This window comes from Grampus griseus (assembly GCF_964374135.1).
Source record: "Grampus griseus genome assembly, chromosome: 11".
Classification (NCBI taxonomy): domain Eukaryota; kingdom Metazoa; phylum Chordata; class Mammalia; order Artiodactyla; family Delphinidae; genus Grampus; species Grampus griseus.
This window is the reverse complement of record NC_139005.1, coordinates 72,349,141-72,375,920: the sequence shown is the minus strand read 5'-3', so window position 1 is coordinate 72,375,920 and position 26,780 is coordinate 72,349,141. Positions and strand designations below refer to the sequence as shown.

General features: G+C 38.6%; 1 protein-coding gene across 4 annotated transcripts in view; it reads left to right on the top strand.

The window, feature by feature from the left end:
* POC1B (POC1 centriolar protein B) overlaps window positions 1–26,780 on the top strand; it is a 207,354-nt gene that overhangs the window by 37,454 nt on the left and 143,120 nt on the right. For all 4 annotated transcript variants that reach the window (XM_082665740.1, XM_082665743.1, XM_082665742.1 and 1 more), the window contains 5 exons: window positions 10,389–10,496; window positions 10,627–10,742; window positions 12,282–12,415; window positions 14,508–14,576; window positions 15,314–15,466. In XM_082665740.1, the coding sequence (XP_082521866.1) occupies window positions 10,389–10,496; window positions 10,627–10,742; window positions 12,282–12,415; window positions 14,508–14,576; window positions 15,314–15,466 (580 nt within the window). The remainder of the gene's footprint in view (window positions 1–10,388; window positions 10,497–10,626; window positions 10,743–12,281; window positions 12,416–14,507; window positions 14,577–15,313; window positions 15,467–26,780) is intronic.

The window sequence follows — 26,780 nt, the reverse complement described above, 5'->3', positions numbered from 1 at the left end:
AAAGGGAACAGCATGTGAGGGAACACCTGAGGCAAGAGAAAGACCCGAGAGAAGAGGGGTGTGGTGCCAAGAAGAGTAAGGTGATGGAGATGAAGAGACAGGAGGGCAGATCCTCGAGGACCCAGGAAGCAGTGGTAAGGGTGTCACTTTTTCCCAAGGGAAATGTGAAACCACCGAAAGGTTTTAATCAGAAAAAATTTATTTAAGATTTAAAGATCACTTTTATTGATTGTGGAGAATGGAATGTCAGCAGGGCCTGTTATGGTTGGAAGAGGAAGGGCCTGATAATGGATTGGAATGTGGCAGCAAGTGGAGGAGAAAGGAATCAAACTTGACTCCTAGGTTTCTGTCTTGAGAAACCATCTACTGAGAAAAGAAACGCTGGAGGAGCAGTTCGGGGAGGAAGATAATGAGTTCAGATTTGGACAAGTTCAGAGTCAGAGGTGCCTGCAGGATATCCAAGAGGAAACGCTTAGTAGGCAGTTGTACTTATGGGTGGAAATCCCGGGAGAGGAGTCTGGGCGTGTAAATGGTAAATGACCCAGCAATAATTAGCATGTTTCATGGCATACTTAAATCTTCTTATGTCTCTTTCATCTGCTTTTTGTCTCTCAGCAGTTATAGGAATGAATCTTGTTACTGCGACCAAAAGACGGTTTCTCCTCTAATGCTGACCAACACTTAAAAAGCATAACCGTTTTGCTTATTGCCTTGAACTCCACCTTCACTATGTAAACCCAAAATCCCATCAAAGCAAACTCTGAGACTGCCAATTTTTTTTTTTTTTTTAATGTCTGTGAAAGTTTTAGGCCTGAATGCAAGCCAGAATTTCTCATTATCCAAATAGAAAATGGTGGCCAGGGTGGTTATGAGTTTCACAAGGTTACATAGCTGGGCAGTTGCAAAATTGGCTTTAGAATTCAGGACTCTGCACTGACTGGGTAGTCTTATTTTCACTGCTTTTTACTGCTTTCCCCTCCTATTGAATAGCTGCTGGCTTCAGAGTACCACTTACTAATGATTTGTTTCTTAAGGGACATGGAACAGTGCCTACTCTGGTCTCAGAGCCCTGAGGGCCAAAAATGTAGGGTTTTGGTTTTGGGTTTTTTTTTGGAGAATATTTTGCTTTCTGTATTTCCTTCATTTTTTCCTTCTCTCCCACTATTCCCTTTCTATCCTCCCTTATTTTTAATTTCTTTTCCTTTTTTTTACCCTGCCCCCCTCCCCCCCAACCAGAGGTGGAGCTGGTGAGTGTGGCTGACATTGGATGCTAAATAGATATCCTTCAGCCCCTGGAGTCCAGGTTGGTCCTCAGGGACGATATCTAGTTCCTAAATGTGGCGTATCTAACTCTCAAATTAGTCTTCTGTGTCCTCCTCCTGTTCGGAGGGCGGACGGTTGAGTCACAAGCTCTCATCTCAGAAGGCTTAGCCCTTCCTCCATGCAGTTGAGTGTCTGGCAGGGATGGGGGCTGTGTGTCCTTGTTCCTCCCCCACCAGCTTTATGAAGATATAATTGACATATAACTGTGTGTAAGCGTAAGGTGTACGATGTGGTGATTTGATACATGCACGTATATATTGTATTTTTGTAGACTATTTAGTCTAATGATAAGAAATAGCCGAATGAAAATTTTGATTTCTTATGAAAACACTTTAAAACTTCTCAGGGTTCATGGACATGTTTGGCTCGCTAATGAACGAATAACTCAGTGACTGTACTTATGGACATATAATTTTATATATAGTTTCAGGAACTCCATAGATTCAAAGTTAAAGAACTCCTGTTACATAACTTGGGCTACTCTCAAGGACATGTGAACCAGTTTTTCCAGAAGAAAGTTCAAGAATTTCCTCATTTTCTCCAAAGAGTACCAGTACATTTTAAAGGCTTGAATAGGAAGTAGTTAACTTCGCAAATGCCTTACAGACAGTTCACGTCTGCTGATCCATTAGTCACTGTTGACTAATGTGACATCCATCTTCTTGACACACTTGCTGGAAGTTTTAAAAGGTGGTTAGGTGATACTGAATTAGAGTGTTAGAAATTTTTTTTACGTCTTGATAGAAATTTTATATCCTCTTAACGTTCTTCAAATTAATAACCCCATCAGATGTTGTTTGAGCCCTGACAAAAAAAGGACTATCCTTTCCTGATCAAAGTCAGGGCAAAGAGAAGCCTGTTTTATTGGCACGAACCTATTTCTGATGTATCTAATTAAAAATAAAAGGGAGGGGCTTCCCTGGTGGCGCAGTGGTTGAGAGTCCGCCTGCCGATGCAGGGGACACGGGTTTGTGCCCTGGTGCAGGAAGATCCCACATGCCGCAGAGCAGCTGGGCCCGTGAGCCATGGCTGCTGAGCCTGCGTGTCCGGAGCCTGTGCTCCGCAATGGGAGAGGCCACAACAGTGAAAGGCCCGCGTACCGGAGGGAAAAAAAAAAAAAAAAAAAAGAGAGGAGAAGATACAAACCGCCATCCTCACTTTCAACCCCTCCAAAGGCGAAAAGAGCCAACAGAGAGTTTATGCGGGGATTATACACAGTGTCCAGAGCAAGTGAGAGGACCTAAGCCTGACCCCTGCTTTGGTCGTGCAGAGGGGGGTGGTAGAAACGCCCCCCTCAGCCACCGCCTTCTTTCATCCCAGTCGGCTTCTCCACTCCCCACTTATCTGAGGTTCACATTCCCTTCATTTCTCTAGTGCTGGGGAAATTTCCCCCAGGCTATGGCCCCTCCTGCTTAGGATGAATTTCTGGCTGGTCGAGATACCTTCTTTTCCTTAATTCACAAGTTTCTTTAAAATCCTGTTTCTTCTGGTAACTAATTGGCACCTTTTTGTTACCAACTCTGTTCTTGCCATTATCTAAAATTATATTATTTGTGTGCCCACCCTCCTTCCTAGTATGAAATCCTCATGAGAGTAGGGGTCTTAGCAGACTCCTTCACTGTGGTATTCCTATTACCTAGGCCAGTGACCAGTGCCTGGTTCTGGCAGGTGCTCAGTAAATATTCGAATGAGCCAGTGAATGACTATCTTCCCCATAAACTCCTCAAGGACACTGATCGGGTATGGCATCAGACACAGAGATTTTTATTAAGGGATTGCCTAGTGGTTAGCCTGTCAGGCAGAGCCCAGTGATATAGCTTCCTAAGAGCATTGCCAGTGGTTTTTCTCCACTTTAGAACTTTCTGTGGTTACACAAGCCACACAGAACTTCCTGTGCTCTACTTTGGCCGGTAAAAGAAACTTTCCTTTCTGTCAGAGACATAAACAGAGTGGCTGAGAGATCTGGCTCTGGAGCCAGACTGACTAGTTCACATCTTCCTGGCTGTGTGACTGGCAGTTACTGACCCTTTATGTGCCTTGGTTTATTCATCTGTAAATGGAGGCCGGCAATAGCAATTGTTTTGTAGGGTTATTCTGAGGATTAAATGAGTTGCTACAGGTAAAGTGTTAAGAACCATTCTAGGACACAGATGCTCAGTAAATGTTGACAGGGTAATGATGATGATGGTGGTGGTGGTGGTGGTATTTGGCCAATAATATCATAGAATGAGTATATTTGTACTTTGCTTTTAACCTAATCCTTCCATTCTATTACATTTTTTTAATCATTGCTTTCTTAAAATGTCAGAATCAACTCATCAACTAGAAATATTCTTATCATTTAGAATGCTCACATTAAATAATTTTTTAGAACAGAGCTTATTAATAAACACAATTTGATTTCTTATATTAGTTGTTTACAATTACTATGTAAAGTTTATTTTCATGGGGATACTGAATAGATTTTTCTTCCCCAGTGTCTATACAAAATAAGTTACATCTATTTGGAGCATTTCTGTAAAACTGTCTTTCATATTTGAATCTTCCTCACATATTTTCCTAAAGGAAAAGATTAATAAAATATTATGATAAAATCAAGCTGAACTGCCCGGTGTGGAAAATATTTCCTTGCAAGGTTATTTTCTTGAATTTTTAAAAACGATTTCACATAGAACTTAATTATTCATCTATGTTGCTTTTAAAATATGGTGAATTCATAAATTCCAGATTGAAAGCTTCTGTTAGGAAGAATTATTTGTCGGCCAACCTTAAGAATGGGAGGGGCAGGGGAGGGGACAGTGAGAAAACAAAAAGAAAAACCTTCACTTATAACCCACACCCTTAGTTAATCACTTTTATAGTAATCTGGGCAGAGAGGGAAACTACAAATAAAATTGAAACATAATCGGTCTGTGACCTAAATCTTTTTTTGGTTTTTGTTATTGCTAAAATATTAATAGCAAAATTACTGTTCATAGTTTCTTTGTTTTTTTTAATTTTTTAATTTAATTTTTTTTTTATACAGCAGGTCCTTATTAGTCATCAGTTTTATACACATCACTGTATACATGTCAATCTCAATCGCCCAATTCATCACACCACCACGACCACCCCCCCCGCTGCTTTCCCCCCTTGGTGTTCATACGTTTGTTCTCTACGTCTGTGTCTCAATTTCTGCCCTGCAAACCGGTTCATCTGTACCGTTTTTCTAGGTTCCACATATATGCATTAATATACAATATTCGTGTTTCTCTTTCTGACTTACTTCACTCTGTATGACAGTCTCTAGATCCATCCACGTCTCAACAAATGACCCAATTTCATTCCTTTTTATGGCTGAGTAATATTCCATTGTATATATGTACCACATCTTCTTTATCCATTCGTCTGTCGATGGGCATTCAGGTTGCTTCCATGTCCTGGCTACTGTAAGTAGTGCTGCAGTGAACATTGGGGTGCGTGTGTCTTTTTGAATGATGGTTTTCTCTGGGTATATGCCCAGTAGTGGGATTGCTGGATCATATGGTAATTCTATGTTCAGTTTTTTAAGGAACCTCCATACTGTTCTCCATAGTGGTTGTATCAACTTACATTCCCACCAACAGTGCAAGAGGGTTCCCTTTTCTCCACACCCTCTCCAGGATTTGCTGATTGTAGATTCTCTGATGATGCCCATTCTAACTGGTGTGAGGTGATACCTCATTGTAGTTTTGATTTGCATTTCTCTAATAAGTAGTGATGTTGAGCAGCTTTTCATGTGTTTCTTGGCCATCTGTATGTCTTCTTTGGAGAAATGTCTATTTAGGTCTTCTGCCCATTTTTGGATTGGGTTGTTTGTTGTTTTAGTATTGAGCTTCATGAGCTGTTTATATATTTTGGAGATTAATCCTTTGTCCCTTGCTTCGTTTGCAAATATTTTCTCCCATTCTGAGGGTTGTCTTTTTGTCTTGTTTATGGTTTCCTTTGCTGTGTGAAAGCTTTGAAGTTTCATTAGGTCCCATTTGTTTATTTTTGTTTTTATTTCCATTACTCTAGGAGGTGGATCACAAAAGATCTTGCTGTGATTTATGTCAAAGAGTGTTCCTCCTATGTTTTCCTCTAAGAGTTTTATAGTGTCCAGTCTTACATTTAGGTCTCTAATCCATTTTGAGTTTATTTTTGTGTATGGTATTAGGAAGTGTTCTAATTTCATTCTTTTACATGTAGCTGACCAGTTTTCCCAGCACCACTTATTGAAGAGACTGTCTTTTCTCCACTGTATATCCTTGCCTCCTTTGTCATAGATTCGTTGACCATAGGTGCGTGGGTTTATCTCTGGGCTTTCTATCTTGTTCCATTGATCTATGTTCCTGCTTTTGTGCCAGTACCATATTGTCTTGATTACTGTAGCTTTGTTGTATAGTCTGAAGTCAGGGAGTCTGATTCCTCCAGCTCCGTTTTTTTCCCTCAAAACTGCTTTTGCTATTCGGGGTCTTTTGTGTCTCCATACAAATTTTAAGATTTTTTATTCTAGTTCCCTAAAACATGCCATTGGTAATTTGATAGGGATTGCATTGAATCTGTAGATTGCTTTCACAATATTGATTCTTCCAATCCAAGAACGTGGTATATCTCTCCATCTGTTGGTATCATCTTTCATTTCTTTCATCAGTGTCTTATAGATTTCTGCATACAGGTCTTTTGTCTCCCTAGGTAGGTTTATTCCTAGGTATTTTATTCTTTTTGTTGCAGTGGTAAATGGGAGTGTTTCCTTAATTTCTCTTTCAGATTTTTCATCATTAGTGTATAGGAATGCAAGAGATTTCTGTGCATTAATTTTGTATCCTGCAACTTTACCAAAGTCATTGATTAGCTCTAGTAGTTTTCTGGTGGGATCTTTAGGATTCTCTATGTATAATATCATGTCATCTGCAAACAGTGACAGTTTGACTTCTTCTTTTCCAATTTGTATTCCTTTTATTTCTTTTTCTTCTCTGGTTGCCGTGGCTAGGACTTCCAAAACTATGTTGAATAATAGTGGTGAGAGCGGACATCCTTGTCACGTTTCTCATCTTAGAGGAAAGGCTTGCGGTTTTTCACCATTGAGAATGATGTTTGCTGTGGGTTTGTCATATATGGCCTTTATTATGTTAAGGTAGCTTCTGTCTATGCCCACTTTCTGGAGAGTTTTTATCATAAATGGGTGTTGAATTTTTTCAAAAGCTTTTTCTGCATCTATTGAGATGATCATGTGGTTTTTATTCTTCAATTTGTTAATATGGTGTATCACATTGATTGAATTACATGTACTGAAGAATCCTTGCATCCCTGGGATAAATCCCACTTGATCATAGTGTGTGATCCTTTAAATGTGTTGTTGGATTCTGTTTGCTAGTATTTTGTTGAGGATTTTTGCATCTATATGCATCAATGATATTGGTCTGTAATTTTCTTTTTTTGTGGTATCTTTGTCTGGTTTTGGTATCAGGGTGATGGTGGCCTCATAGAATGAGTTTGGGAGTGTTCCTTCCTCCACAATTTGTTGGAAGAGCTTGAGAAGGATGGGTGTTAGCTCTTCTCTAAATGTTTGACAGAATTCGCCTGTGAAGCCATCTGGTCCTGGACTCTTGTTTGTTGGAAGATTTTTCATCACAGTTTGAATTTCATTACTTGTGATTGTTCTGTTCATATTTTCTATTTCTTCCTGGTTCAGTCTTGGAAGGTTATACCTTTCTAAGAATTTGTCCATTTCTTCCAGGTTGTCCCTTTTATTGGCATAGAGTTGCTTGTAGTAGTCTATTAAGGTGCTTTGTATTTCTGTGGTGTCTGTTGTAGCTTCCTCTTTTTCATTTCTAATATTATTGATGTGAGTCCTCTCCCTCTTTTTCTTGATGAGTCTGGCTAATGGTTTATCAATTTTGTTTATCTTCTCAAAGAACCAGCTTTTAGTTTTATTGATCTTTGCTATTGTTTTCTTTGTTTCTATTTCATTTATTTCTGCTCTGATCTTTATGATTTCTTTCCTTCTGCTAACTTTGGGTTTTGTTTGTTCTTTCTCTAGTTCCTTTAGGTGTAACGTTAGATTGTTTATTTGAGATTTTTCTTGTTTCTTCAGGTAGGCTTGTATAGCTATAAACTTCCCTCTTAGACTGCTTTTGCTGCATCCCATAGGTTTTGGATCATCATGTTTTCATTGTCATTTGTCTCTAGGTATTTTTTTATTTTCTCTTTGATTTCTTTGGTGATCTCTTGGTTATTTAGTAACGTATTGTTTAGCCTCCATGTGTGTGTGTTTTTTACGTTTTTTCCCCTGTAATTGGTTTCTAATCTCATAGCGTTGTTGTCAGAAAAGATGCTTGATATGATTTCAGTTTTCTTAAATTTACTGAGGCTTGATTTGTGACCCAAGATGTGTTCTATCCTGGAGAATGTTCTGTGCGCACTTGAGAAGAAAGTGTAATCTGCTGTTTTTGGATGGAATGTCCTATAAATATCAATTAAATCTATCTGGTCTATTGTGTCATTTAAAGCTTCTGTTTCCTTATTTATTTTCATTTTGGATGATCTGTCCATTGGTGTAAGTGAGATGTTAAAGTTCCCCACAATTATTGTGTTACTTTCGATTTCCTCTTTTATAGCTGTTAGCAGTTGCCTTATGTATTGAGGTGCTCCTATGTTGAGTGCATATATATTTATAATTATTATATCTTCTTCTTGGATTGATCCCTTGATCATTATGTAGTGTCCTTCCTTGTCTCTTGTAACATTCTTTATTTTAAAGTCTATTTTATCTGATATGAGTATTGCTACTCCAGCTTTCTTTTGATTTCCATTTGCATGGAATATCTTTTTCCATCCCCTCACTTTCAGTCTGTATGTGTCCCTAGGTCTTATGTGGGTCTCTTGTAGACAGCACATAGATGGGTCTTGTGTTTCTATCCATTTAGCAAGCCTGTGTCTTTTGGTTGGAGCATTTAATCCATTCACGTTTAAGGTAATTATCGATATGTATGTTCCTATGACCATTTTCTTAATTGTTTTTGGTTTGCTTTTGTAGGTCATTTTGTTCTCTTGTGTTTCCTACTTAGAAGTTCCTTTAGCATTTGTTGTGGAGCTGGTTTGGTGGTGTTGAATTCTCTTAGCTTTTGCTTGTGTGTAAAGCTTTTGATTTCTCCATTGAATCTGAATGAGATCCTTGCAGGGCAGAGTAACTTGGTTGTAGGTTCTTCCCTTTCATCACTTAAAGTATATCATACCACTCCTTTCTGGCTTGTAGAGTTTCTGCTGAGAAATCAGCTGTTAACCCTATGGGAGTTCCCTTCTATGGTATTTGTCATTTTTCCCTTGCTGCTTTCAATAATTTTTCTTTGTCTTTAATTTTTGCCAGTTTGATTACTGTGTGTCTCAATGTGTTTCTCCTTGGGTTTATCCTGTATGGGACTCTCTGTGCTTCCTGGACTTGGGTGGCTATTTCCTTACCCATGTTAAGGAAGTTTTCGACTGTAATCTCTTCAAATATTTTCTCGGGTCCTTTCTCTCTCTCTTCTCCTTCTGGGACCCCTGTATTGCCAATGTTGTTGAGTTTAATGTTGTCTCAGAGGTCTCTTAGGCTGTCTTCATTTCTTTTCATTCTTTTTTCTTTATTCTGTGTCGCAGCAGTGAATTCCACCATTCTGTCTTCCAGGTCACTCATCTGTTCTTCTGCCTCAGTTATTCTGCTATTGATTCCTTGTAGTGTAGTTTTCATTTCAGTTATTGTATTGTTCGTCTCTGTTTGTTCTTTAATTCTTCTAGGTCTTTGTTAAACATTTCTTGCATCTTCTCGATCTTTGCCTCCATTCTTTTTCCGACGTCCTGGATCATCTTCACTATCATTATTCTGAATTCTTTTTCTGGAAGATTGCCCTATCTCCGCTTCATTTAGTTGTTTTTCTGGGATTTTATCTTGTTCCTTCATCTGGTACATAGCCCTGTGCCTTTTATCTTGTCTATCTTTCTGTGAATGTGGTTTTTGTTCCACAGGCTGCACAATTGTAGTTCTTTTTGCTTCTGCTCCATAGTTTCTTAATAGTCTAAAATTTTTCATTTTCTTTTCAGCCTTCTGCTCTTCTATCTCCATTCTAAAAAGGCACTTAAGAGAGAAAAATAACCTTGGAAAGGATTTTAAAGGGAAAGAGTATAAAAGCAGTAGACAAGATGTCTGAGAATTTTCTCATTTGTTTTTTAATGGGGCATGTGGATAATAGGTGTGTCTCTGAAGGAACTTCAGTTTTGTATAAATGAGTTATCCTATTTTCAGTCTGTTGGAGCTCTCTGGGCTCCCCAATCCGGGAAGTTACAGGCTTGAGGAGTTGGTTCTTTTGTTGATGATAGCATTCAATTTTAATTCTCAACACACCAGTTCTTTTCTTACAAAAAGCCTCACTGTAGAGTTGGTAGGATGAGTAATAGATGCTCTCTTGGGTCATATGGATAACACCAGAAAATGACAGTAGAAAGAAATAGAGAATACTTTTAAAAAACAAGGTACTTGGGGCTTCCCTGGTGGCACAGTGGTTGAGAGTCCACCTGCCGATGCAGGGGACACGGGTTCGTGCCCCGGTCCGGGAGGATCCCATGTGCCACAGAGTGGCTGGGCCCGTGAGCCATGGCTGCTGAGCCTGCGCGTCCGGACCCTGTGCTCCGCAAAGGGAGAGGCCACAACAGTGAGAGGCCCGCATGCCACAAAAAGAAAAAAAAACAAAAAAAACCCAAAAAACAAGGTACTTGGCTTGGAAGCAGTGCAGACCTCAGACAGAAACTACCTTGAAACTAAATTATTTAAATATAAAAGAATAAAAGGTTAAAATACTCTCAGTTAATCTGTATAGTATATTTTCATCTTTTTAATGGTCTATCAGTGTCATTCGTTGTGCTTATTTTTAGTTGGAAAAGGTGTTGGTAGCAGAATAGGAGTTTGCTGCGTGGTGTGCTAACACTGGCCTAGGGTATTTAATATGTACATGCATGTCATGTGTATGTCATGGTGGGGGTGGGGGTGATTGTCAGGAGCCTTCCAGAACAATTATCTTTCTTATGCTTTCCAGGTTTTCACCTGATGGAAGACTAATTGTATCATGTAGTGAGGATAAAACTATTAAAATCTGGGATACCGCAAATAAGCAATGTGTTAATAACTTCTCAGATTTTGTAGGGTAAGTCCATTCTCTTTTTGCATTTATATGGGTTAGTTTGATACGGAGACATTTAACTATTACAATTCAAATAAAGAAATGAGAGTAAAGAGAAATCAAACTATTAGACCATCTTATTCTTTCCTCCTAGGTTTGCAAATTTTGTGGATTTTAACCCTAATGGTACATGCATAGCTTCAGCAGGTTCTGATCATACCGTGAAAATCTGGGATATAAGAGTGAACAAGTTACTCCAGCATTATCAAGGTAACAATTTCCATAACAAAATTCAGTTGTAAAATGGGCTCCTCTAGGAAGTTCTTAACGCTGACAGACTATCCTTCTCAGTGTGGCTTAGCCCTCTTAATGAGAAAGATGGGCTGACTTTGAACTGACTAGAGAAGAGTTAGAGTAGAAGAGCTGGAGTAGAGGCCAGCGTACAGAAGGGGGTGGAGGGACCTTAAAAATGCTGCCAGGGCTGTAAAAAAAATAATAATAATAAAGAAGAAGAAAAAAGGTTACTGTAAGATTTTCAAACTTAATTATCTGCTTTGTATAAGACTCCAGGATACGGCTTCCCTGGTGGCGCAGTGGTTGAGAGTCCGCCTGCCGATGGAGTGGACACGGGTTCGTGCCCCGGTCCTGGAAGATCCCACGTACCGCGGAGCGGCTGGGCCCGTAAGCCATGGCCGCTGAGCCTGCGCGTCCGGAGCCTGTGCTCCATAACGGGAGAGGCCACAACAGTGAGAGGCCCGTGTACCGCAAAAAAAAAAAGAATCCAGGATAGAAATTGACTCAGAAGGAGATACCTGAGCACAGATAGGTGTTATAACTGGTAGAAAACAACATCCTACTGTGCCCATATATTGAAGTTAAAAGAGAAATGAATTGATTTCTTAGTGTATATTAGATTTATATTAAATCCACATTTCCCTTTCTTTTTTTTTTTTTTGGTTTTTGTTTGTTTGTTTTTTGCGGTACGTGGGCCTCACACTGTTGTGGCCTCTCCCGTTGCGGAGCACAGGCTCTGGACGCGCAGGCTCAGCAGCCGTGGCTCACGGGCCCAGCCGCTCTGCGGCATGTGGGATCTTCCCGGACTGGGGCATGAACCCGTGTCCCCTGCATTGGCAGGTGGACTCTCAACCACTGCACCACCAGGGAAGCCCCACATTTCCCTTTCTTAATAACTATAATGTAGCAGACACTGTGCTAAATCCTCACAACAGCCCTAAGAGGTATTACTGTTACCTCCACTTTAAAGATAAGGAAACTGAGGCTTAAAGGGGCTAAGTTACTTGCTAAAATATTGATAGAACTGATGTGGGACTTTCTGTTTATAAAGTACATTTTTATAAAATACAGTGATGAACAAACTTTTGATCGCTGTGTTATGCTGCCTCCTATTGGAAGGAGGTTGTCCAGAAATGAATTCTCAAGCTGGCAAGACTGCCCTTCTCCACATATATCTCCATACTCTTCACCCCTTGACCCAAGCAACTAACTGGTAATTAAATTTAGTTTAAGGCTAAGATGTATACCTTATGTGAGCTGGTGGTAATCAATGGTTGCTTATATTGGTAATATATCTGAAGATTTTATAGTTATGTGTTTATTAAGATCATTCTTCCATGACTTACTCTCATTTGTAAAGCTATTCTGTGTCATGAGCTATGTGGAATTTTGATTGCTGTGGAGACATTGCCCCGAATTGATTCTTTCAGCCTGGTATTGCTAATAGGGTAAAGGGGCATCTCTAGAATTAAGAATTATTCTCTGAACTTTTTGCTTTAATTTTCTACAAATCAGTTCACAGCGGTGGAGTTAATTGTGTGTCATTCCATCCTTCGGGTAACTATCTCATCACTGCTTCTTCAGATGGTATGCTTAAGATTCTGGACCTCTTAGAAGGAAGGCTTATATATACACTTCAAGGACATACGGTATGAACAGTAAGATTTTTACTTCTTAAATAATATATCTTTAAAAGTTTTGATCCATTTTATTATATGGCTTTATTATTTTTCCAAGTGTAGCACACATTGCTGCTACCACAATGTGTTTTGTTTTTTTTTTTTTGCTTCCAAGGCTATGTTTTTTATTTTAAGATAAATATTATTTTTTATCTTTAAATAAATATTATTTATTGTAATTCATGTCAAAATCAATGTGTATCTTTCAGTGGACATTAACTTAATCCTTTACTGCTATCTTCTTCAGTATGTAGTATAGGTTTGACTGGTTAAATGGTGATGGATACATGTTTTTCTTACTTCTGATCTTTCCCCTCATGTGGAGGCTGTCCCACTAGCTTTGACCCTCTTAGCCTCCACACCCCCTCACTCTATCCTTTCACTAATCTGATTGGCGAGTTTAGAAGGAGAAATTTGACAAGTCGAGCCCAATGCCTTCTACTCTTGGGAGCCTGTACCTGTCTGTATGGTTTTCCTCTGATATTTCTTGTGGGGAGGCCTGCCCTTGTCCAGCCTTGCCTGTGACTGGGTACTCAAATCTGACTCATTCTGGGATTCAGTTCTAGAAAGCCCAGTTGCCCACAGATAAAGCCACATTTTCTCTTTATAAGCCTTCATCAGTAAGAAAGATAATATTTCTTTTGTCTTATTTTTCAATTGTTTTAGGAAACCAGTGGGGAAGTGGGGTGCTATCTATTGAGCCTATTCAATCACACACACACACACAAACACACATATACACTAGTATATAATGTACTAAAGAAAAACTTTTTAAGTGTAGAAACTATCTTTCCTTTCTGGGTAAATATTCAAACTTCTCTAAATTTTTTAGAATGCATCCTCTTTTTTTTTTTTAATAAGATGTACTAGGTACTTCCTTTTAACCAAGTATAAGTTATTTATATCCAGAAATAGAATGGGTTTTGTGGTCTAAGGGAGAAGTTTTTTTTTCTGCCTTCATGTATCCTGCGGGACTTCCTGCTTGCTTTATCATTTGTTCTGCAGCTGTGTTAGAGTGAAGCAGAAATAGACACTAACCAGCTCAGATATATGTGTACCCATGGATTTAGGCTGGATGAACAACAAATAAAAGTGGCCAAAGATTAAAATATCCATGGAAGAAGGACAGAGTAATAGAAAAAAGATAAATAAAATAATTTAGGAGAAAAGCACTACACATGAATATGGAATATTTCACAGTCTGGAGGTGAAGGTGTTTATGAGGCTATAATAACCTGAGTCTGTGGGATGGTCTACTTGAAAAATATAAGATGTTTTTCCTTCAAGATTTTCTTGCATAGATTAAGGACATATTAAAAACAAACAGTATACGAATATTTTTGAAATGAGGAAGATTTACTCTTATCCTGACTGAAAATTGACCTAGAGGTCATGTTGTGACTGTGCCGGGTATAGTCTTGTTCAGCTCCACAACTATTGCTCCATTTCGTGTTCCTGTTACCTCTCACCTAGATAATTGCAGTAACTTCCTAACTGCCCTGCAACCATTTGTTCTGACTCCAACTCATCATTCTCACAATCGTGATATCAATTTTCATCAATCACAGCTCTTCTATCCATGTCCTGCTCTTAAAACTTGGAGTGGCTCAATATTGCCCACATGAAGGGAGAACTCAGTGAAGCCTGTTGTGGTCAGGAAATAAGCTTTGTTCATGCAGCCTCATTCCCATCACCTACAGAATTATCATTCAGTTTCTGCTAGTGATTTGTTGAATAAAGAATCCAAAGCCAGAAAATCTTAACAGAAATTCTTACTAACTTACCTATGCACAAGCTTTTCTTTAAAGGGGAGAAGAGTGTATTTTCTCATTTTTATTAGCATCTCTTTTTTCACTTAGTATCATTTATAGATGTTTTAATGTAATTGGGTTGATTCTTTGATTCTCTTTGCCTGCATAAGTTACTAACAGCTGGATATGTTCTCAAGACATTGCATAAATAGTCTGCACAAGTTAGGATGAAAAATTAATACTCACGGCCTTCTTGGCCATGAGAACACATTACCAAGTAAGTTTTTCTTTTATCTCCCTTTATTTCTTAGGGGCCTGTCTTCACTGTTACATTTTCAAAAGGTGGAGAGCTGTTTACATCAGGAGGTGCAGATGCACAGGTTTGTAAATCTCTCGGCTCCCTCTTTGATTTGGTTAGGGGCATGGAATCTGAGACCTCAGCTAAGATTTTTACAACCAGCTAGTTTGTATATGTTAAGATGATTATCAATGAGTTTATATTTAATTTAGTGCCAGGAAGTCTGCTATCTCATAGCTGAAATACTTACAGTTCTGATAGTTTTTGGAACTCAAATAGCAGTTATTTTCTTTTGCTCATCTTTACACTTAATTATAATACATAAAACTGACACTTACTGAATACCTAATATTGGTGTGGCCCTTTCACTTGAATTATTGCCTAATCTATTGTCTGTATGCCTTGTTTTTCAAATGTTGATTAAGCTCCTTGAGGATGGTAAAATTAAATTGTTTGTATAGCAAATCTGCATTTATTTGAAATGACCAAAAGTCATTCAGAGCCAGATTTATTGAATAAGGTGGACAGTAAAGCCAAAAACATGATTTTGGGCTTTGGGAAAAATAAAAGAGGATTTTAAGATAATAAGTTATTTTCTTAATATGAATTTTAAACTGGACATAAAGGCAATTTGAAATGCTAAATCTCTCCCTATCACCCTTTAAAAAAAAAAAGTGTTGAGATGTAATGTTGTCAGAATATATATCTAGCCTTTCTGACTATTTTGAGAGACAATTCTATATATTCATTTTTTTAAAAATTTACTTCTACTGCTTGTACATGCAAGTCAATAACTACCAACCTGATTAATTTGTATAGGTCTTATTGTGGAAGACTAACTTTGATGAACTGAATTGTAAAGACGTTATTAAAAGAAACCTCAAAAGATTACACTTTGATTCACCACCACATCTTCTCGATATCTACCCAAGGACACCACATCCCCGGGAGGGAAAAATTGAAACTGTTGAAGTGAGTACTTTGTGCATATTTGCCCTACCATTTGTTAAGTGTACACTTTGGGGCTGTTGGTCAACTAGATGCTTGAAATTATACTTAATTAGATGAAACCTAGTCCTGCTTTAAAACAGCAGCACTTCAAGAAACAATTATTTTCACTAATAAAATAAAACTGTAAATAAGGTAGTGTGTAATAGTACTAAAGCCTCTCATATTTGCTTCTTGAAGATTTAGAAATAAAACTTAAAAATTGTGTTAATAATAATGGAAATGAGGAATCAAATCTAAGACCTCTGATGACTGTAAAGTCTGAGCTGGCTTCATATTCTAGGCACGTTTAGGGAGCTCATGTGATGGCTGTCAAGAGAACAGGGCTGAAGGGCAAGAATTTTTAGAGCAGTTATTGAAATAGGTATCTTGAAGCCCTTTTACAATAAAAAATAAAATAAAAGGTCTTATGAACAGTAAAAAGAAGAGACTTAAGCATTAAACCTAATAGTTGAGACCATTTTACTGTGTGCCAACATATATTTTCAAGTATATAATTATCTGTTTAGCTGTAAATTTTTGTTGGCAAGTTCCCTTAGGTCCTATAGATTTAAATGTTCTACTCTCTTCAAAGAAAAAAGTTCCGTCTTTGCTGGGTACTTTGCTGGTATTAGTCTATTTCTTTCCATTTTGCATGATTCTTTTTTTTTTTTTTTTTTTTTTGCTGGCTTGTGGGATCTTCGTTCCCCAACCAGGGATTGAACCCGGGTCCACAGCAGTGAAAGCGCCAAATCCTAACCACTGGACTGCCAGGGAATTCCCATTGCATGATTCTTCTTAAGTTGTTTTTTCTCTCAGAAAGAGCAGATATCAGGAATTACTATTATCTGTTCATCTGAATTTTTTTCCCAATCACTGGCAGAGTCTTTCTTTGCTTTTCAAGTAGATGCTTAAAAATTCTTAAGATATTATTCCTGAGTGGCAGTTTACAGCCACCTCCTGCTTGTTATTCATGCTGTAGTTCCAGACCCCCTTCTGTGGTCTCTGGCTTCCTTACCCCGTGTCAGTTCTTTAATTTTGGTTTCCTTGGTCTTAGCCTTTTCTCTTACCTCAGGTATTTCTTTTAGTCTCAGGTTTTGTGTATGGGTGTGTGCATGTGCACGCATGCATAAATTTAAGTTTTTAAAACTTCTAATTCTTTTAGACTGTTTTTAAGATTTTGTTTAATCTAGCCACATTTTGGGGATTTCTTTCCTTGTTTTTCAATGGTAGTGTTTATTTTCAGTTCTTTGCTATAATTTTTGTCCTCTCCAACTTCCGACCATCTTTCCAGACCTCCTAACTAAAGTGTTTACCATTGTGCTTTACTACATCTTCATGCCGCTTATTGTATTATCATTTTCCCCTCTTTCATTTCTTTGAAAGAAAGAATGTAATGTAATTTGTGGTTCACCACATTTTTGTTTCAGTTTCTGCAATTATGGATGCATTTGTTGATCCCCTGTTATCCCATGCATTCACATCAAATATATGTGAAATATATTTTAACTTGAGTTTTCTTTTCTTGTTTTACCTAAGCTGGTTTTATTGACTCTTGGTGTTTTTTATTCTAGTATTTCTGTAGCTTAGCTGGGCCTGATCAGCAACATTGCTGCTGCCCTCTCATACGCTTAGCCACCTACCTTTCCAGTGTGGTAGGTGACAGAGCTGCAGGCTGAGCCCAGGTCTCTTTACTCCTAATTCATTTATACTTCCATGACATCACACTGCCTCAGCACTGAGGATTCAAGCCATTTTCTCTGTGATTTACTCTGAGCCCCAGCTCACTTAAGAGTGCTAGACTTACTTTTTTTTTTTTTTTTTTTATTGCGGTACGTGGGTCTCACCGCTGTGGCCTCTCCCGTTGCAGAGCACAGGCTCCGGACGCGCAGGCCCAGCGGCCACGGCTCACGGGCCCAGCCGCTCCGCAGCATGTGGGATCCTCCCGGACTGGGGCACGAACCCGTGTCCCCTGCATCGGCAGGCGGACTCTCAACCACTGCGCCACCAGGGAAGCCCTAGACTTCCTTTAAAGTGTCAACAAGTTCTCTAAGTAGCTCTTCTCTGACAGTGGAGCCAGAAAGCAGTAAAACCAGCTGGGTTGCTTTCTATGGCTAGGTCAAGATGACCCAGGGCATGCAGAGCCACTCTCACCCATATTTTTCACATATACCCTTAAAAAATCTATTAAAAACTGGCTTTTCATCTTGGAGTTACACCTCAGTTACAGTATACAGAATCTTGAACACTGTGACTGAATTACGTTTGTTGCCTTAAGAAAGTCAGCCTCTGTGTACAGTTTAAATTATCTGTACACACTCAAATAAAGTGTGTGGGACTGAAATAAACTTATAGTAGCAACTGTAGTATCTATCATTTATCTACCACAAAAATTTTAGAAAATGGCACTTCTGAGAATGTGAATGTCAGTTTCTAATCCTAGGGGATCAGAGACCAATTCATAAAGAGTCATTATCCATTTCTTTCCCTTATCTTAGTACAGAAGATGATTGGGGGAACCAATGCTCTGTCTCCCTAAGCGTAAACAAGTAATTATGATTTACCACTCTAAATATGGTTTGTATACAGGACAGTGATGAGAGAAATGTCCCGGGAGAGTATACAGATTGTGCACATAGATATTCTCTACAACTCTACTTACTATTTTTATTTTTCATATTTACCAAAAGGCTTGGTTCTTACTAGATGCCAGTACGTAATAGAGAGTATTGAACATTTATTAAATATCAGTTACTACCTGGGCACTTTACATTTATTATCTGCTTAAATTAAGTATACAGTATGACTTAATATTTGTCAAAATTCAGATTTTGTGATATGAAATGCCAGAGATTTTATGATATACGATTCTGCATATGAACAACCAACTGTTCATTTTTTTTCCCTTAAAATCTCTTATAATAAAGCAAGGGTATAAAGTTTTCTGGACAGAGAACATCTTTAATATTATGAATAAATAATTATTAAATATCAAATTATTTTTTAAAGTAATGTCTGTGAATCCCTCATAGAGCCAAAAGACTATAAATTTTTAAATATCATTTAGAATAGTATGAATCAGAAGTTGTACTGTGCTCATTTAAGATTAGCAAATTTTACTTCGAAATACTAAATTTGATGGATTAGATTTTTTTTTTTTTCAAAGCTTTACGCAAGGTCAGCTTACATATGTTACTTTGGAAATATTTGGAAACTAGTAAACCTTTTTTTTTCTTTTCGATACGCCAGCCTCTCACTGTTATGGCCTCTCCTGTTGCGGAGCACAGGCTCCGGACGCGCAGGCTCAGCGGCCACGGCTCACAGGCCCAGCCGCTCCGCGGCACGTGGGATCTTCCCAGACCGGGGCACGAACCTGTGTCCCCTGCGTCGGCAGGCGGACTCCCAACCACTGCGCCACCAGGGAAGCGCTAAACTTTTTTTTTTTTTTTTGAGGTCAGAATTCCTGACTAAAGGAATAAAAATGTATTATTAGAAGATGTGAAATAAATGGCATCTAAATAATCTAATTTCCCCAGCTTTCTCTTTTTACAGTAACCACGAATGCTTCATTTCTGAGTTTGAAGTAACATAGCTGTCCTATGATTTGTATTTTATTGTGTTTTCTGTGAGGCTCATTTGAATCGCATATAATCTCGGTCTTCTGGGTGAAATTATTTGGCCTTTTGCAAAAGCCATCCATTTGTCAGCCTTAAAGTCATCACTTGTTTGAAGGTGGGGAATCCTGTGGAGTCTTAGACCTTGGGTACCAGCTGACTACAGATATAAATTACTAATTCCTACACAGATAGAGAGGGTGATAGCCAGATTGCTTTTAGAATAAATGAGAGAAGAAGGCCACATGAAAGAAGGCAGGAAGCATGAAATCCTTTCCCTTGCTGTGTCAGACCCCTCCTCTGTCCTTTCTGCTTATCTAACTGTGGAGCCTTTGTAACGCTCCTGGCCTGGGCACTCTGTCTTAATTAAAACATAAGAACAACTTCTTGCTTTTTTTGGTGGGAAAGAAGCCCACTTTTAAAACAAGGTATCTTAACCCTGCCTGCATTGCTCAATGGCACATCACGAATTTGTGCTGACTTTGTCTTCTTCAGACTGTCACGAGCTGGACTGCCTAGTCCAGCCGCCCAGACAAAACCAAACTTTCCTTCTTGAAGGAGGAACTAACTTAATGTGTGTGCCTGACACTTTTCTCCCAAGCAGTTCCCTACCCTTTTGCATATTTTGATGGGAAGACGTAGAGCCGTTCTAAGGGATGGTGGTAGATCTTGGTGACAGAAAGGCATCAAAATAGCTATGCTAGGAGAGTTGCCGAATATTGTAGGAAGGGGTAATGGTTAGTTTGTTAAAAAGAATTTGTTAATAAAATAATTGTTTTGATGGCTTCTAATTTTGTAATGGCCACTTGAGATTACCTTAATCTACACATTGCATAGGAAATTCTGTACGACATTGATCAGGAAGGAAAACTTCCTTTAACTTAACCAAATATTTGTATAATGATATTTTATGGTAGTCTGGCCACGATTCATAGTTCAAAACTACAAGTGATCAATTTTAAGTCTTGGAGTCTGAGATTGGGTTTTATCTCAACCTTCTATTAAGGTTGAAACATTATGATTTATGATTAAAAAAAAGACCACTCCTCTATCAGTTTTGTAATTTAGTTCTAGCTGTGCTATATGTCTACACTGTTTTGGACCTCAAAAACTGTTCTTCAGAGATTACATAATAATAATAGCAGTAATAATACTAATATCTAACACATGCAACATTTTTCTAATAGCCTTACACAAATTGTCATTAAATCTTCCTTAAAACTCTATAAAGCAAGCACCATTTTTATCCCATGAGAAATTGAGGCACATGTGAATTAAATCTTTTTTTAATTTTTAAATTTTATTTAATTAATTATTTTTTTAATACAGCAGGTTCTTTTTCTTTTTTTTCTTCTTTTTTTTTTTGTGGTACACGGGCCTCTCACTGTTGCGGCCTCTCCCGTTGTGGAGCACAGGCTCCAGACGCGCAGGCTCAGCGGCCATGGCTCACGGGCCCAGCCGCTCCGCGGCATGTGGAATCTTCCCGGACCAGGGCACGAACCCGTGTACCCTGCATCGGCAGGCGGACTCTCAACCACTGCGCCACCAGTGAAGCCCAGCAGGTTCTTATTAGTCATCAGTTTTATACACATCAGTGTATACATGTCAATCCCAATCTCCCAATTCATCACACCACCACCACCACCTGCATTTTGCTCCTTGGTTTCCATGTTTGTTCTCTACATCTGTGTCTCAACTTCTGCCCTGCAAACCAGTTCATCTGTACCATTTTTCTAGGTTCCACATTACATGCGTTAATATACGATATTTGTTTTTCTCTTTCTGACTTACTTCACTCTGTATGACAGTCTCTAGATACATCTATGTCTCAACAAATGACCCAATTTCATTCCTTTTTATGGCTGAGTAATATTCCATTGTATATATGTGCCACATCTTCTTTATCCATTCGTCTGTCGATGGGCATTTAGGTTGCTTCCATGACCTGGCTACTGTAAATAGTGCTGCAATGAACATTGGGGTGCATATGTCTTTTTGAATGATGGTTTTCTCTGGGTATATGCCCAGTAGTGGGATTGCTGGATCATATGGTAATTCTATTTTTAGTTTTTTAAGGAACCTCCATACTGTTCTCCATAGTGGCTGTATCAATTTACATTGCCACCAACAGTGCAAGAGGGTTCCATTTTCTCCACACCCTCTCCAGCATTTGTTGTTTGTAGATTTTCTGATGATGCCCATTCTAACTGGTATGAGGTGATAGATACCTCATTGTAGTCTTGATTTGTGTTTCTCTAATAAGTAGTGATGTTGAGCAGCTTTTCATGTGTTTCTTGGCCATCTGTATGTCTTTGGAGAAATGACTACTTAGGTCTTCTGCCCATTTTTGGATTGGGTTGTTTGTTGTTTTAATATTGAGCTGCATGAGCTGTTTGTATATTTTGGAGATTAATCCTTTGTTGCTTCGTTTGCAAATATTTTCTCCCATTCTGAGGGTTGTCTTTTCGTCTTGTTTGTGGTTTCCTTTGCTGTGCAAAAACTTTGAAGTTTCATTGGGTCCCATTTGTTTATTTTTGTTTTTATTTCATTACTCTAGGAGGTGGATCACAAAAGATCTTGCTGTGATTTATGTTAAAGAGTGTTCTTCCTATATTTTCCTCTAAGAGTTTTATAGTGTCCGGTCTTACATTTAGGTCTCTAATCCATTTTGAGTTTATTTTTGTGTATGGTGTTAGGGAGTGTTCCAATTTCATTCTTTTACATGTAGCTGTCCAGTTTTCCCAGCACCATTTATTGAAGAGACTGTCTTTTCTCCATTGTATATCCTTGCCTCCTTTGTCGTAGATTCATTGACCATAGGTACGTGGGTTTATCTCTGAGCTTTCTATCTTGTTCCATTGATCTATGTTTCTGTTTTTGTGCCAGTACCATATTGTCTTGATTACTGTAGCTTTGTAGCATAGTCTGAAGTCAGGGAGTCTGATTCCTGCAGCTCCTTTTTTTTTCCCTCAAGACTGCTTTCGCTTTTCAGGGTCTTTTGTGTCTCCATACAAATTTTAAGATTTTTTGTTCTAGTTCCCTAAAACATGCCATTGGTAATTTGATAGGGATTGCATTGAATCTGTAGATTGCTTTGGGTAGTAGAATCATTTTCACAATATTGATCCTTTCAATCCAAGAACATGGTATATCTCTCCATCTGTTGGTATCATCTTTAATTTCTTTCATCAGTGTCTTATAGTTTTCTGCATACAGGTCTTTTGTCTCCCTAGGTAGGTTTATTCCTAGGTATTTTATTCTTTTTGTTGCAGTGGTAAATGGGAGTGTTTCCTTAATTTCTCTTTCAGATTTTTCATCATTAGTGTATAGGAATGCAAGAGATTTCTGTGCATTAATTTTGTATCCTGCAACTTTACCAAAGCCATTGATTAGCTCTAGTAGTTTTCTGGTGGGATCTTTAGGATTCTCTATGTATAGTATCATGTCATCTGCAAACAGTGACAGTTTGACTTCTTCTTTTCCAATTTGTATTCCTTTTATTTCTTTTTCTCCTCTGATTGCCATGTCTAGAACTTCCAAAACTATGTTGAATAATAGTGGTGAGAGTGGACATCCTTGTCATGTTCCTGATCTTAGAGGAAATGCTTTCAGTTTTTCACCATTGAGAATGATGTTTGCTGTGGGTTTGTCGTACATGGCCTTTACTGTGTTGAGGTAGGTTCCCTCTATGCCCACTTTTTGAGGACTTTTTATCATAAATGGATGTTGAATTTTGTCAAAAGCTTTTTCTGCATCTATTGAGATGATCATATGCTTTTTATTCTTCAATTTGTTAATATGGTGTATCACGTTGATTGATTTGCATATATTGAAGAATCCTTGCATCCCTGGGATAAATCCCACTTGATCATGGTGTATGATCCTTTTAATGTGTTGTTGGATTCTGTTTGCTAGTATTTTGTTGAGGATTTTTGCATCTATATTCATCAGTGATATTGGTCTATAATTTTCTTTTTTTGTAGTATCTTTGTCTGGTTTTGGTATCAGGGTGATGGTGGCCTCATAGAATGAATTAGGGAATGCTCCTTCCTCTGCAATTTGTTGGAAGAGTTTGAGAAGGATAGGTGCTAGCTCTTCTCTAAATGTTTGATAGAATTCACCTGTGAAGCCATCTGGTCCTGGACTTTTGTTTCTTTGAAGATTTTTCATCACAGTTTGAATTTCATTACTTGTGATTGGTCTGTTCATATTTTCTATTTCTTCCTGGTTCAGTCTTGGAAAGTTATACCTTTCTAGGAATTTGTCCATTTCTTCCAGGTTGTCCCTTTTATTGGCATAGAGTTGCTTGTAGTAGTCTCTTAGTCTCTTAGGATGCTTTGTATTTCTGTGGTGTCTGTTGTAACTTCTTCTTTTTCATTTCTAATTTTATTGATGTGAGTCCTCTCCCTCTTTTTCTTGATGAGTCTGGCTAATGGTTTATCAATTTTGTTTATCTTCTCAAAGAACCAGCTTTTAGTTTTATTGATCTTTGCTATTGTTTTCTTTGTTTCTATTTCATTTATTTCTGCTCTGATCTTTATGATTTCTTTCCTTCTGCTAACTTTGGGTTTTGTTTGTTCTTTCTCTAGTTCCTTTAGGTGTAACGTTAGATTGTTTATTTGAGATTTTTCTTGTTTCTTCAGGTAGGCTTGTATAGCTATAAAGCTACTTCCCTCTTAGAACTGCTTTGCTGCATCCCATAGGTTTTGGATCATCGTGTTTTCATTGTCATTTGTCTCTAGGTATTTTTTGATTTTCTCTTTGATTTCTTTGGTGATCTCTTGGTTATTTAGTAATGTATTGTTTAGCCTCCGTGTGTGTGTGTTTTACGTTTTTTTCCCTATAATTGATTTCTAATCTCATAGCGTTGTGGTCAGAAGAGATGCTTGATATGATTTCAGTTTTCTTAAATCTACTGAGGCTTGATTTGTGACCCAAGATGTGATCTATCCTGGCGAATGTTCTGTGCGCACTTGAGAAGAAAGTGTAATCTGCTGTTTTTGGATGGAATGTCCTATAAATATCAATTAAATCTATCTGGTCTATTGTGTCATTTAAAGCTTCTGTTTCCTTATTTATTTTCATTTTGGATGATCTGTCCATTGGTGTAAGTGAGGTGTTAAAGTCCCCCACAATTATTGTGTTACTGTTGATTTCCTCTTTTATAGCTGTTAGCAGTTGCCTTATGTATTGAGGTGCTCCTATGTTGAGTGCATATATATTTATAATTGTTATATCTTCTTCTTGGATTGATCCCTTGATCATTATGTAGTGTCCTTCCTTGTCTCTTATAACATTCTTTATTTTAAAGTCTATTTTATCTGATATGAGTATTGCTACTCCAGCTTTCTTTTGACTTCCATTTGCATGGAATATCTTTTTCCATCCCCTCACTTTCAGTCTGTATATGTCCCTAGGTCTTATGTGGGTCTCTTGTAGACAGCGCATAGATGGGTCTTGTTTTTCTATCCATTCGGCAAGCCTGTGTCTTTTGGTTGGGGTATTTAATCCATTCACGTTTAAGGTAATTATCGATATGTATGTTCCTATGACCATTTTCTTAATTGTTTTTGGTTTGCTTTTGTAGGTCCTTTTGTTCTCTTGTGTTTCCCAGTTAGAGAAGTTCCTTTAGCATTTGTTGTGGAGCTGGTTTGGTGGTGTTGAATTCTCTTAGCTTTTGCTTCTCTGTATAGCTTTTGATTTCTGCATCTAATATGAATGAGGTCCTTGTTGGGTAGAGTAACCTTGGTTGTAGGTTCTTCCCTTTCATCACTTTAAGTATATCATGGCACTCCCCTGTGGCTTGTAGTTTCTGTTGAGAAATCAGCTGTTAACCTTATGGAAGTTCCCTTCTATGGTATTTGTCATTTTTCCCTTACTGCTTTCAATAATTTTTCTTTGTCTTTAATTTTTGCCAGTTTGATTACTGTGTGTCTCGGAGTGTTTCTCCTGTATGGGACTCTCTGCGCTTCCTGGACTTGGGTGGCTATTTCCTTTCCCATGTTAAGGAAGTTTTCAATTATAATCTCTTCAAATATTTTCTCAGGTCCTTTCTCTCTCTCTTCTCCTTCTGTGACCCCTATAATGCGATGTTGTTGCGTTTAATGTTGTCCCAGAGGTCTCTTAGGCTGTCTTCATTTCTTTTCATTCTTTTTTCTTTATTCTGTTCCACATCAGTGAATTCCACCATTCTGTCTTCCAGGTCACTCATCTGTTCTTCTGCCTCAGTTATTCTGCTATTGATTCATTGTAGTGTAATTTTCATTTCAGTTATTGTATTGTTCATCTCTTTTTGTTTGTTCTTTAATTCTTCTAGGTCTTTGTTAAACATTTCTTGCATCTTCTCGATCTTTGCCTCCATTCTTTTCCTGAGGTCCTGGATCATCTTCACTATCATTATTCTGAATTCTTTTTCTGGAAGGTTGCCTATCTCCACTTCATTTAGTTGTTTTTCTGGGGTTTTATCTTGTTCCTTCATCTGGTACATAGCCCTCTGCCTTTTCACCTTGTCTTTCTGTGTATGTGGTTTTTTTTCCCCAGGCTGCAGGATTGTAGTTCTTCTTGCTTCTGCTGTCTGCCCTCTGGTGGATGAGGCTATCTAAGAAGCTTGTGTAAGTTTCCTGATGGGAGGGAGTGGTGGTGGGTAGAGCTGGCTGTTGCTATGGTGGGCAGAGCTCAGTAAAACTTTAATATGCTTGACTGCTGATGGGTGGGGCTGGGTTCCCTCCCAGTTGGTTGTTTGGCCTGAGGCAACACAACACTGGAGCCTACCTGGGCTCTCTGGTGGTGCTAATGACAGATTCTGGGAGGGCTCACCCTAAGCAGTACTTCCCAGAACTTCTGTTGCCAGTGTCCTTGTCCCCATGGTGAGCCACAGCCACCCCCCATCTCTTCAGGAGACCCTCCAACACTAGCAGGTAGGTCTGGTTCAGTCTCCCCTGGGGTCACTGCTCCTTCCCCTGGGTCCTGATGTGCACACTACTTTGTGTGTGTCCCCCAAGAGTGGAGTCTGTTTCCCGCAGTCCTGTTGAAGTCTTGCAGTCAAATCCCACTAGCCTTCAAAGTCTGATTCTCTAGGAATTCCTCCTCCCGTTGCCGGACCCCCAGGTTGGGAAGCCTGACATGGGGCCCAGAACCTTCACTCCAGCAGGTGGACTTCTGTGGTATAAGTGTTCGCCAATCTGTGAGTCACCCACCCAGCAGTTATGGGATTTGATGTTACTGTGATTGCACCCCTCCTACCGTCTCATTGTGGCTTCTCCTTTGTCTTTGGATATGGGGTATCTTTTTTGGTGAGTTCCAGTATCTTTCTGTTGATGATTGTCCAGCAGCTAGTTGTGATTCTGGTGTTCTCACAAGAGGGAGTGAGAGCACGTCCTTCTACTCTGCCATCTTGGTTCCTAGTCTGTGAATTAAATCTTAAAGCTAGTAAGTAACAACATGAGAATTCCAACCCAGTCACTCTGGTTCCATTCTGTACCTTTAACTATTTTGATGCAGTGCTTCAGTAGAATAAAAAGTTAATCTCATCCTGTTAACAGATATTGGACATCGTACTAGCTTTAGAGTGTGCAACAGTGAACAAGATGGGCATATTTCTTGCCCTTCAGAATTTGTCAGAGCAGGGTTTGTGCTCATGGACTCCTCAGTGTGATGGATACACCAGAACCTCAGAGTGGGATGGT